Here is a 13,948-nt window from a genome sequence, read left to right on the forward strand (position 1 = left end):
TAGGAATGTAATTTAACGTATTTTTTTTTTTTACATTTGGGTCACAGTAAATATACAGCTCAGTTAATTTCTCAGCAGGCCGTTATACTTGCACTTCATATTCACTCACAAATTATGTGATAACCACGCTGAACACCAAAGACACTGACGAAACGTCCACGGCTGGAGGAGGGAAGATTAACGTAATATGGTCTACTGGAAGAAATTAGACTACTGAGGATTTCTGACACGGTTGACTTCTTTTCTAATCCCATATTTGGCAAGCTTGCTTGGTGTGCTAAGCTGAATTTCCCTGCTGCCTCATTTCTGCCTCTTCTCTCCATCAAATAAAATCTCTTAGCTCCACTGCAGTGCACTATTTAAAAAAAAAAAATGAAAAACCTCCTCATTTGTCACACATACTCACTTTAACTAATTACACGTATCATTTATTGACATATGCTGGACACTTCTGCTAAAATAAAGCCTTACTTTTCTTAATAGGTCTACATCTCATAAAAATGATGACAGCCTAGTCTTACAGGCTTAAGATTGAACACTGTGTTGTTGAGTCACAAAGATTCCACTGTCTTTAACATGTCTTTGCTCATTTCACCATCCCTCGTAAATACACTCTATATCGCAAAATCAGAGGCTGCTCTTTAATTCATTTACTGTCCAATCAAAATGCACCTAAGGACAATTTAGTCAGGTATATGTTTAAGTATATATTTCTATTTAACAACATATTTTCAGTATGTATTTTGTCCAACATTCATTCATTCATTTACTGGGGGGAGGGGGTTCTTTTGAATTTTTTTAGATAAAAAAAAAACATAAGGGAATGTTTTCCCTGTACAAATGTCAGCAGTTGATGTGTGTTTTTAAAAATACATAAAATATTTGAACAGTTTTTGTGGTCGATCCGGCCTTGCATGATTGTTTGGAATCCTATTGTCTCTATATTTTTGAATGGTGTTAGTCTTAGAAATTTTTCTTAGTTTTTTGGAACAGTTATAAATAAAAATGGTCTTTTGGACAGTACTGCATGTGCAAAGGTCTGTAGACACCTACTCATTACAATTTTCATTTGAAATGAGGGATATTGCTAAGGAGTCTGTTCCAATGCGGTGAGGATTTGATTGCATTCAGCCACAGGAATATTAGTGATGTCAAGTATTTATGTTGAACAACTAGTTCTGGATCACAGACTCTGCTCCAGCTCATCCCAAGTGTATTTTACTAGAGCTCCACCATTCAAGGGAATGTAAATCCACAGCTTCATAACCCAAATGTGATTAGCATTGGGCATGGTGACATAAAGCTGGCCAGCACATTATACTCTATGGGCAATGCATCTCTCTCTCTCTCTCTCTCTCTCTGTCTGTCTATGTGCATGTATGTGTGTGTAGTGAACACTTGTGTAAGCAATGACTCCAAATAAATAACTGAGGAGGTGTCTTCAAATGTATGGAATTTTCACTGTAAAATTGAGAGAACTCAAAATATCAGCATTTTCTCAGCAGCTTTTGTTATACTTTTTAGATTTTGTTGTTGTTGTTTTTGTTGTTTTTGTTTTTTTAACCAGATCATATTGGTTTTTACTATTTAGACTGCCAGTAAAATATCACTTTTTTGATTAGAAACACTTCATGGAACTGGCTTGTAACACAGTCACTCAAATACAGTATATACTCCGTTAAGTTTAGGAACTGCTCCAAATGGGGGTGTGCTGTTTAGTATATTGTGTTTTTTTAAGAGAAAATGTAAAATTTGTCAGATATTTTAATCCACAGTGCCTTACAGTCTAATCATGTTAACAGTGGAAAAATAATTTTGTGTTAGGAGTCTTTCCCTAAGACACATGTTGGGCAGAGTGGAAGGCAGAGATATAATTCACTATGCTCTACAAACTACAATCTTAAGACAAGTCTGGTACTACTATCCCTGTCATATATATTGTGCAGGCACCATGTCTCAATGAGTAAATAACTGGTCTGATGAATAGCACTCATGGAAGCAGCCATTAAAAGTTATTTCAAATTTCCCATTGCTCATCTAGTGTTTGTTTAAAATTGATTTTAGATGACATTTGGTATGGTAATACTCAAGTACCTCTGTTGATATTCTGAGTTCTCTCAGCAGTTGGGTTTTACAACAGTATGTAAATGTGTTAATCCATTTCACTGGATATTATCAAGGCAGCACAGTGGCACAACAGGTAGTGTCGCTGTCACACAGCTCCATGGATTTGGGATTCGATGCCCGCACCAGGTGACTGTCTGTTGGTAGGTGGACTGGCTACTCAAATGTGCCCATAGGTGTGTCACCCTGCGAAGGACTGACACCTCAACTAGGTGTTTTCCTGCCTGGTGCCCAGTGATTCTGGTTAGGCTCCTGACCCACTGTGACCCGGAACTGGATAAGTGGTTACAGACAATGAATGAATGAATTAATGGATATTATCGTCCATTGAAAGGTAGGTCCTTTCATCTAAATGCTTTATTTCTCACAATTACTACCAAAAATAACAAGCACATCATCACACTATTAAAACACAAGATATTGCACGTTTTTGACAAGAAAAAAAAATGTTAGTATGTTATTGGCCAGTTTTTAATTATCTGTTATGTGCGCCTGTTGATTGTCAGAGGACAAGTGCATACGATATTTCCTGTGAAAGCAGCCTTCCTTAACTTAATCCTGAATGTTGTACCTAAAGGCCTCAATGAGGCCTTCAATAGAGTGGATGAATCCAGAAATGCTGCATATGCCTCCGATCACAAAGATGGAGACATCGAAGAACACTTGGTGCCACATGAGTTTGCGCCAAAGGAGCTTGAGGTGGAAGAGGCTAGGCAGTAGGAAACACAGACCAGCACCTGTCAGGCTTCCAGTCAGCCCCATGAGCAGCGCAAAATGTGGGACAAAGATGGCCATGAGGAGGGTGAAGACGACAAGTGCCACACGCAGACCGAGGCCCCACGACTTTAGGCGCCCACCAGGCCCATAGCAGTCAGGGAAGAGTGCTTGGCCAGAATCCTGGAAGAGAGACTTCTCTAGGACCTCCACAGCAGCAAAGAATGGCAGTGGGTAGGAAAGCAAGGCCTTGGCCACAAGGAAGAGGTTGACCCATGAACGGATGCCCCCAGGAAGGTTGTCCGTGATGACTTCCTTGGTAGCGTCAGCCCAAGTCAGGTAGGCCACAAGGGCAAATAGACCCTTGAGAACACAGGCAGCAATGTGGGTCCAGTCCATCATGCAGTGAAACTCCTTAGGGTTCTGCATGTTGCCCTCCAGTGAGGGCAGGAAAATCTGCGATGTATAGCTAAATACGATGATGCCAATGGAGATGGGGAACTTCTTGACATCAATGTAGAACTTCACCTTCTCCCACGCCCAGTCGTGAGCACGTGACAGGCAGTAGGCGATGACTAGCACATTAATGACAAAATGAGCAAGGGTGCAGAGTAAACTAAGCTTGGACACAGCCTTCAGATTCCTGAGGAATGCGCAGGGCAGCAGTGTAGCTGTGGCCACCACTGACCAGGCCTTCTGTGACACGGGCAGCCCTGGGAAGCTGTTGTACATCAGGTTACCACTCACCACCACATACAGGATGCATGTCATAACCAGCTCAATGATCTGTGCCACATTCACCACATGACCACCCAGAGCAGGGAATCGTGGTGCACAGCAGGCATTCGCAATGTCCACATATGTGTCACGCACACGCACCAGCTCTCCATCCTCATTCTCCTCATACAGGCAGGAGATCAAGATCTTTCCTGTGTAGCAGCAGACCACAGCAGCAAAGATGATAAGGAACAGGCCGAGGTAGCCTCCGTGCAGTATGGCATATGGAAGGCCTAGGACAAACATGCCCTGTGGAGAGAAACACATGCAATGATATAATTGACATTCAAACTGTGTTTTTCTGTAGGCAAGAAAAAATATGATGCCTTGCAAATTATTATTTTTTTATTTTACTGTTTTTTTTTTTTTTTCATTTGGGTATTTACACAGGCTGTGACACAAATTGATTTCTTCTCCAGTACCATGCTCTGTCTAGACTGGTTTATGTTAGTTAAAACTATAATGGGTCTTATGTTTTATCAGTTATCAGTATTATCACTACACAACTTATGTGTTTTTACAGTGCTTTTCAAGAAGGTCTGATGGGTTATTTTATTTAGATGACTGCAGCCTGTATTCTTGTAACATTTTCAATGCTTGGTAACAGAAACTGTAAAACAAAGGCAATGTAGTGGTCTAAGAAATTAATAGAATATACAAGTGCATTGTGGTAGAGAGCAGTTCTCCTCAAAATCCTACAGAAGTAGGACTCCATACACTCAGCAGTACCCCAAAATGCAAACGTTATGTTAAATAAATAAATGAATAATCCCGAGTAAAATAACTTACTACATCCTCCAGACACCCAGCATCACGCATTATTTTACCTGCTCCCAACCAACTCACTAAAAGGCTCTTGCTGGACTGAAGTGTGTTACAAGAGTGTGTTACATTAGTATAAACCCAAAACCTGTGGTGGGCAGATTTTCCTCGTAGAAGAAAGCTAAATAAGTTCTTGGAACCTCATTTAGGGTCACAGTATTCCATACACTTAAGCAGTCCCTACATGTGCAGCTTCTGCCGATTATGTAATCAAATATATTTCCGTGAAAGCATTTAAATAAGTCACCCAGCACAGGCACAAAATGGCGGGTAGGGAATTACAGAGTGTACACTATTTTAACCTCATAATTTCGATCCTGTTGGATATTAACGTTTGCCTCGCATTATAACCTGCAATATTTTTGCTGCCTACAGCTTCACAGCCCCACTTTACATTCATTTCACAAGACTTTCTGTCTCCTTGTGTTCTTATTGTGTTAATTCGTTTTTTAGAACAGTATGATCAACAGCATTTTGTGTTAATTATTTAACATAGTCTATGATTAAATGTTGGGAAACGTATACGGAATAGCGATGTCTCGGGAAGTTGATTTTCAGAATACTAACCGCTAAACCTTAATTCGTGAATGAATCGTTCTTTGAACCGATTCTTAGCAGTGACTCGGTTGAATCGCTTAAAAAACTGTTGAATTAAACTTTTCTGTGGCATTATTTAACGACATTACCCATGAGCCAAGGTCTTCGGATAAAGAATGTTTTTTGGACCCATAGGACCATTACTGAAATATTGGTGAGGCGTGTGTGGCAGTCTGGCAAAACTAGACTTGCCTAATCTTTTTTTTTTAACTATAATTACATTCTGGTTGTGAAACCAATAACTTTTAGATGTATACATGGGAAATCTCTAGATAAACATCGATCCTGATGGCACACCTTGATTCGTCCATGTAGGATATGGATACCCTCTAGTGTCAGTGATGGGACCAGGATAGGTTAAAAACCACCTGAAGATAAAACCCACCTGAAAAAAAAACATCTAAATCACTGTAGCCTCACTGTGTCCGATATATGGAGCTGCCCATAGTAAGAGTCAAATTACCAACCCATCCAGAGCCCAAGAGCATCTCATTTATACCTTCCTCACCCACTCCAGCGTGTCCGACTTATCATTTTAGACCATTCTGTATTGACCAAATGTATTTTTTAGACTGTTCAAGAATTAATAAAAGGAAAAGTGAAAATATTACAGTTGCAAAAAATTTCAACATTATGTCGTCGTCGTATTCCCAACTAAGAAAATTTATTTCTCAACTGGAAAATATGATATGTCATGGTCGTGCCATCTGGGTCAACAATTTCAATTGTTTAAAGAGAGGGATGTGTTTGTAGCTCTAGCGGAAAGAAGATGTCGTGTTCTTTGTGATTTTTCTGGTCGAGAGCGGCTCTCTGCAGCTGATATAGCTGCGTAAATTAGCCTTAAATTTCAATCAGTCACTGCGGTCTTCATCCTGAAGACTTTTATAGGCCTATAAACAGTTCTTTTCTTATATGTCTTTCTATGGATTTTCAGACTCGTAACCTTCAGCATTTTAAGGATTTATGTATTAACTGTATTTTAAATAAATAAATAAATAACTTCGTTCTGGGTGGGGAAAATCGTGCTTGCCCCATAAACACCAAGGAACACTAAGCAAAGTATAGATATAGATATAGATACACACACATACACACACACAAAATAATGGGTGTATATTTTTCTTCTACAAAAAAGTATATAATTTTTGTTTATTTGTGGAAGAAAAATAATCCCATATTTATATAAAAATAATCTTATTTTTATGGGCTTTATGGCGCATGAATGATATGAATAACGGGTTTGATACTACGTTATGTAACCTAAAGAAAACATTTTCCCTTTAAATTAATTAATAAATACTTGCTCTCTTTTCGATAGCTGGATTTTACCGCTGCATTATTTAAGGTTACTATAGATTTTTTATAGCCTATTTTTATTTTTTTCAATATATCACTATATTTTCGACAAGCTTTTCATTTGCATATTGATTTTATTGTTTAATTTATTACTTTTAATATGTTTTAAACCTTTTAGCTCCGCCATTTTCGAATGAATGAATGAATGAATGAATGAATGAAATACTATTATAAATGCACCCGTTCCCCAACAGTGTACCTGAATGGCGTTCGTGACGTTCCATCCCGCCTCCCATGCGGTGATCTTGGGCTTGTCCTGATCGCTCAGCTCGTTGCACGCGCCGCTGCTGCCGCTGCGCGAACCCCGCGGCCCCGCGCCGTCTCTCTGATAGTGAGTGTCCCCCTGCAGACCCCCGTCACCTTCCCCTTCGCCCCCACCCTCACCTCCACCTCCGCTCTCAGCGCCGCCGTCCGCCCGCAGCGTGCTCATGCGCAGCCCCTGTCGGTATTCGTAGTCCAGGTCATCGCACTCCACGAAGCCCACCGCCTCGTCGTCCGTGGCCGCTTGCAACCCCAGGCGCGCAAGCATGCCGCTTACCTTCGCCTCGGAGCGGCTCGAAGCCGCGCTCACCGCGCTCGAGATTTTGTTGGAGATTTTGTGCCTTATTAGATGAGCCATGGTTATGAAATTTCAGTGTGAAAAAATCTATATCTGTGAAAAAGCCTATCCAAACAGATCAGCAAAAAATTCAATCCAGACCCCCCCACAATACGAATGATATCAATCCTGTTGCAGAGGCATCCCTTTTTCTTCTGATATTTCTCTCTTCTTTATTTCAGAGATTGTTCTGGGGCTCGTTTTGTCCAGTCACAGACATGTCCGCTGTCCTTGAGCTTCCCTCAGACTCTCACATCTTTATCAAGCGGAACCGCGGAAATACGGTTAATAATCCGAATCGAACGCAGGTGATCGGCGAGAGAAGAAATGTGTTCGGCTTTTTATCACCTCGATTGATTTCTTTTTTTTTAAACACACATCCAGTGTGTTTTAATCCGCCTGATATAAATGCCAGTTGCGCACAGTTGTGTGTGCGTGTATCTGTGTCTGTGTGTGTTACTGTGTATTGTGTGTGTGTGTGTGTGTGTGTGTGTGAGAGAGAGAGAGAGAGTCAAGAGTGGGGGAGAGAGTGATTGGAGGGGAGCAAAATGGGGAGGGAGAGAGAGATCTGTTCATATATGTTGTTACTTTCTTCAGTTTCAGGAGTTAATATTCGCCATACTGATGAAGAAATATTCTATTAAAATTTATTTAAAGTCATGGAGTGGGATGGAGGGGCGGCACAGTGGCGCAGCAGGTAGTGTCGCAGTCACACAGCTCCAGGGGCTTGGAGGTTGTGGGTTCGATTCCAGCTGTGAGGAGTTTGGTGTGTTCTCCCCGTGTCCGCGTGGGTTTCCTCCGGGTGCTCCGGTTTCCTCCCACAGTCCAAAAACACACGTTGCAGGTGGATTGGCGACTCGAAAGTGTCCGTAGGTGTGAGTGAATGTGTGTGTGTCTGTGTTGCCCTGTGAAGGACCGGCGTCCCCTCCAGGGTGTGTTCCCGCCCTGCGCCCGATGATTCCAGCTAAAATTGGATGGATGGAGTGGGATGGAGAGATTGAAAGCAACACAGAGAGAGAGAGAGAGAGAGAGAGATGGAAAGTGGGGTGGGTGGCTGGTTGGAGATTTCTTTGAAGCCCTTCGGGAAAGCGGTTTGCTCCTCCAGGGCAGAGAAGACGAAGAGACGCTGATATTACGCCTGTTCAGATTCTCCCTGAGAAACATTAGCAAAAGAGATAAAGGTCTAAATGGGTTGAGAGTGCGCTGGTTGTGATCATGTTTACTTTGGGATGTTTTGATTAGACATAATACGTCTATTACGGAACTTAAGCTTCGCGTTTTTTCCGTGCTGGTCGGACGCTGAGGGGGGAAAATAGTCGTTCGTTTTACATTTTGTCAAGAATAATATGTTACATTTTAATTTATGAATCATTTTTTTGTGGAGTCCATGCACACTTAAAATACTAGTATGTTGTACTACTACTACTAAGAATAAGAATAATAAGATTTTGTTTTTTAATAGAAGCCCACGGTGTGATTAATCCGTTATGCTGTGAGAATGCTGAAATATTTAACCCGAATGATGCGTCTATACTGGACCTTAAGGTAAATAGATATAAAAACATTTTAAATGGCACTTTGCTGAAGCAAACTATTGCAGCAAATGTCGGAAATAATAAGTGCGTCCATTTTAAACAGAGTGAATATTCTGCTATTGGTCCTATTTTATTCTCTGTTTGATGGGTTTCTTTCCTGAATTTAAAGATGATATTGGAAATCGTCTTGTACCGTCTTTTAATTTAGTAATCTGTGGTGACCAAACTAAAATAAAAATTGACGTCGTTTTGTATTAACCTTACGGGGTCGTTCGTGTTCTGCGAAACCCCGTTTTAAGAGCTTGGGGGTTTAAGATTCTCTGTGAAATGCAACGAAATCAAGATTAAGTGGTCTATTCGTTTTAATGAATCTTTGTTTACCCGACGACTGCAAAATATAAAGATTGCACTTTGGTTACATTTTGTAAATATATAACATTTAGAATTTGCAATAGCAGGTCAATATAAAAGTTAGAAAATGAGTCTTTGCAAGCAAAAAGGTCATGTATATGTCAAACATCGTGAATTAATCATCAAATAGTTTCAAAAGATCTTTTCTCAAAACGAAGGATTTAGGCCATTCAGCATAACCTAAAAACAAAACACTGGCGATTTTCATAGCACAAATATAGGGGGCGGGGCTAAGATGAATGGCTCCAATGAGTCTTCTGTAATGCTACAGGGGAGAAATTGATTGTGACGTTATTATAGTGTGCAGCTAGTTTATTTAGTAGTACAGTTTCTATTTAATAGTAATATTTTGTGTTTTTGTGGGGACGATGACTGTGTGCTTGTGAGCACTATCCTCATTCGTTCTATAGTACTCGTAATCGTATGCGTTCTCATTGTACTATAGTGATTTCATGCTGTTTAGGCTATTTAAGCAAGAGCTGCAGTGTTTCCTGACAGTAAAGTAAACTGAAAAGTAGCTCTCAAATTAAAAATGTTTATTTTAATTGTGTCATCCGTTCTCCGTAATTGTGTCAATATATTGTAAAAAAGCCTGGAATTTTGACAATTACAAAAATAAGACAGAGTACTCTGTGTCCCTGCTTTTAGATGACCCAAAATATATTTGAAATGTATGCTGTGATCAGATGAATCCACAATTGTTTTTGTGTCTGTACCAAAGATAAAAGGGGCCATCCAGTCTGTTATTAGTGAATAGTGCAGTATTCTACATCTGTCCTGGAATTGGGTGCATCAGTGTTCATGGGTGATTTGAATGTGTGTGAATGTACCATTGGGTTATAGAGAGACATTTTCTGCCATCAAGACAAAAACCCTTTTCCTGGAAAGTCCATGGTTATTTCAGCACGACAATGCCAGGCCTCATTCTGTACATGATCCATCAAGTATGGCTTCATAGAATGATTGAACTGCCTGCATTCCAGGGCCCAGTTTCTCAAAAACCTAAGATTATCTCAAGAGGGAGAGAAGGTTTTACCCAACAAATTAATCAGTGTAATTTAATGGTGAGGTGATGAAACACATTGGTAAATGTATCTCTCTCCTTTATTTCAGTGTGTTTCAGGCATTAAATTCAATTCTTTATATATGAGGACATTGAAAAATGTTCTCACTTCAATCAGTTAAAACAATTCAATATTTTGAATTAGTTTTATTTTTGAATACAATATTATGTATATATTTTATTCACTTATTTTTTTTTTTCTTTTTTTTCATGGCAGAAACATTAATCCTTTCAGTTTCATGAAAGTCAGTTATTTCAGAAATAATCTGAAAAGCAGGCAGTTTTTACTGCGAGACTGTCAGGCTGCAGCACAGATTCAGCACCACGGCCAGCAGCTCGGACGTCATCAGCCTCAGGCGTCTACATGCTTAGTTTAGACCTTTCATATGGGTGATTTACCCATAAACAATGAAATCAAATCCATTTACAGCTCTCATGTCAACAAATTTCATTTAAAAGCAATGGGAAGGTTGATATTCCCCATACCCAGCTACACACCTATACACATTCCTATAGACCCAAAAGCCTATACCCCATGTTGAAAATTGCCCTTCCTGGGACCAATTTGGTAAGTTCTAACCACTACATACCCAGAGTACCCCGCAAGACCTGCTGTTTTGAAGATATTCTGACCAAAAAATATAACCATCACAATCTGGCCCGTGTTGTAGTTGCTCAGATCTTTACACATGCACATTTTTCCTGCTTCCTACACATCAACTTCTAAAATTAACTCTTCCCCTGCTGCCTGTATCTCACCCTTTGTCGGGTGCCACTGTATATATAATGTTATTCACTGAAACAAAAGTTGGTTTGAATCCTGTGGCTAATTAGGGTGTGTACATAACAGTGTTATGTTCTGTGAAGCTGCTGATGTCTATGAGGCTGCTTGCATTAAAAAAGAACAGCTGCCTTATTTTACTAGGGGGGGACGGGGGGCTTCTCTCTCGATCTCTGTCTCTGTCTGTCTCTCTGTCTGTCTCACTGTCTTTTTCTCTCTCTCTCTACTTATATATCTCTAATTTTTCTTCTCTGACTTTTTTTCAGTGTCTCCCAGTGTGTGTGTGTGTGTGTGTCCTTTAGGCGTCTCTCTCTCTCTCTCTCTCTCTCTCTCTCTCTCTCTCTGTGTGTGTGTGTGTGTGTGTGTGTGTGTGTGTGTGTGTCTGTGACTCACCCACCATCCCCCATCATGAGATAAACCTGGAGCGACACATGGGTCAGAAATAAGTGAAAGTCTCTCTGTCTCTCTCTGTTTCGCTCTCTCTCTCTCTCTCTCTCTCTCTCTCTCTCTCTCTCTCTTTCTTGTTCTCCCAGAGATAAAGGAATTTATTTCTAAAATGGAAATACATATATAAATTTTTGCATTAACAACCTTGTTGTTGTTAATTATTATTATTATTATTATTATTATTGCAATTAACCCTTTCAGAAATTCTTCCAGATGCAAGTGATGGTTAAGTGTGAAGTGATATAATGCTAAAACGTTTTCATGACTCGTAAGTGCTGATGTTTTAAAATGCTGATTATTCAAAATTACAAGTCGTGATTTTTCTGCAATAGACAATTTTTCCACTAACATAATATCAACTTATTATAATAGCAACTAACAACTAATAAGGAATGGCACGTGTTATTATTATTATTATTAATAATAATTTGTTTGATTATTTAATGTATCATTTGGTTTATGCTTAAAGATGTTTGTTCAAGCGCGAGGGATATGATTTTAACACTCCTGACATGTGCTCCAAACATCAAAGGAGGTTTCCAGGGTGACGCAGTTAGCTTTGGGTGAGTCTTCCTGCAAGTTGTCAAGAGAGCGGAATTAAGGCTTTGGGAGGGGGCGGGGCGGACCCCGAGGGGCTGCGGAGATTTCTGAGCGAGCGTGCACGCGACTTTATTTATGTGTGTGTAGAGAGGGAGAGAAGTGGACGCGCGGGATTATTCAGCTCCTGTCTGGTGGGCAGTCCCCTCTGATAGTTGCCATGGCGGCGGTAATTGGCGCAGAGCAGCGCGTGTGTGAGAGCTGTAAGATAAGAACGAGCGCAGAAAGCTCAGGAGCAGACACCCCACACGCCAAACAATATAACACAACACAACACAAGGCAGCTTTTCACTTGTGTTTTCACACAGTTATACAGATATTCCATTCATACATACATACACACATACATACATCACATGTATATACAAACCACATTTCCAAAATGTTAGGATGCTGTGCAAAAAATAAATAAAAAACAAAATGATGCCATGGTATGCAAAACATTCATTAATTCATTGTCTGTAACTGCTTAACCAATTCAGGGTCACAGTGGGTCCGGAGCCCACACAGAACTGGGCGCATGGCGGGAACACGAACACATTCATTCACACATATGGACACCTTTGGAGTAGCCAATCCACCTATCAGAAGCTCCATGCCTGTTAATGTGGAAAGCTATGTTTGAGGAGAAAAACTGTTCGAATGACAGAAACACATTTGTTACTCAAGTTGTTTAGTTTTGTTGCACCTTCTGTCTTTATTTTTATGCAGTTAGCAGTTTCCCAAACTTAGAGTTGGTGGATAACTAATCTGAAACAGCCAAAAAAAGTCCACTTATGGTGCAGGAATACAACAATATCCATGTCTCTTTTCATGATTTTCAGTGTTTGGAGGTCTGTTTTTTCCTGCTGTGACAGGGAGAAAGCCTAGCATGTCTGACCGAGCCACTTTGGTATTTTACTTTTTTTCTGACACTGCGGCTTTCCAGCACACAAACAGGCTGGAGAGCAAGTAAATGGTGAGAAAATATCTTCTGAATTTTATAAACAATATTTTTTATTACAATCTTGAATGTCACCTTTAGAGTTTGGGAACTGAGGAGAACAATTGCTGTAGTAAAAGTGAGTGGAAGTGACATGGTTTCCTGATCTTGTTTGGCAGGGGTGTTTCTTGATCTGTTAAAATGTGATTTGTTCTCTGCATCATAGTGTTTTTACAATCTGTGTTCACAGTAAATGTTTTTGGGAAAGTGTTTCTGAGCCACAGTAATTTCCACATTTCTCTGGATTTTCTGAAGTTTCTGAAATCCCCATGGCAACTTGCTATTTTAAGCTGAGAAAATTTATTCTTGTCTCGTTGCACCCTATAGCTACAAATTACCTATTCCTATAAACCCAATAGCCTATACCCCATGTGGAAAATTGCCCTTCCTGGGACTACTCTGGTAACCACTGCATACCCAGAGTACCCCGCAAGACCTGAGTTATTTGCCCACACAGTCTTTCACAGTGTGGTGAATTCCTCCTCATCTTACTTCTGAAAGACTCTGCCTCTCTGAGATGTTCTTCTTAATAATGGTTAACGTTGCATTTACGTTCGCATCCATCGTCTCATTAGCCATACATATTCAAATTCATATATGCATATTTTCAATTTGATGCCAGCAACCCTTTCCAAACAGTTGGGAGGGGCAACAAAATACATTGCTAATGCTAAAAGGAACAAATAAGGTTAGTTGGTAACCTGTCAGCGACATAAGAAAGTTTAAAACGAAACAAAACCAAAAACCAAACACAACATATGCTTTAAAAGTAAACACAGGAAGGAAAAGGAAAACACAAACTACAATACAAAGAACTAAAGAGGACGAAACCAAACAGGAACAAAGAGAAAACCATTGTGGACATATACAAACAAATAGTAGTAGCACTACTGTACAAAACTGGCTGTTATATCCTCGCTCTGCAAAGAAAAATATGTATCTCCATCCGATTCATTAGTTAACTAAATCATTTGAAAACAGCAAGTGTCCTGCACCTTCTGTGAGAATTTCATGAAGAATGAACCAATAGAAATGCTCCATATCACTGGGAATCTTTTTACACTGATTCCATTGAAGCTTATTATTTTCCTGTCTGCACTGGACTGCCCCAGTATACTGAGCCACCATGTCTTGTAGTTTAAGA

At 40.0% G+C, this 13,948-nt stretch overlaps 1 protein-coding gene across 1 annotated transcript; it reads right to left on the bottom strand.

Annotated features, from left to right (window-relative positions):
- On the bottom strand, window positions 1-7,236 carry LOC136666077 (vesicular inhibitory amino acid transporter-like). Its single transcript, XM_066644066.1, has 2 exons — window positions 6,590-7,236; window positions 1-3,864 (listed from the first exon to the last, which is right to left on the bottom strand). The coding sequence occupies exons 1-2, from the start codon at window positions 7,007-7,009 to the stop codon at window positions 2,677-2,679; spliced, it is 1,608 nt and encodes a 535-aa protein (XP_066500163.1). The 5' UTR covers window positions 7,010-7,236; the 3' UTR covers window positions 1-2,676.
- Window positions 7,237-13,948: the final 6,712 nt, after the last annotated feature.

This window comes from Hoplias malabaricus, chromosome 14 (genome assembly GCF_029633855.1).
Source record: "Hoplias malabaricus isolate fHopMal1 chromosome 14, fHopMal1.hap1, whole genome shotgun sequence".
Classification (NCBI taxonomy): domain Eukaryota; kingdom Metazoa; phylum Chordata; class Actinopteri; order Characiformes; family Erythrinidae; genus Hoplias; species Hoplias malabaricus.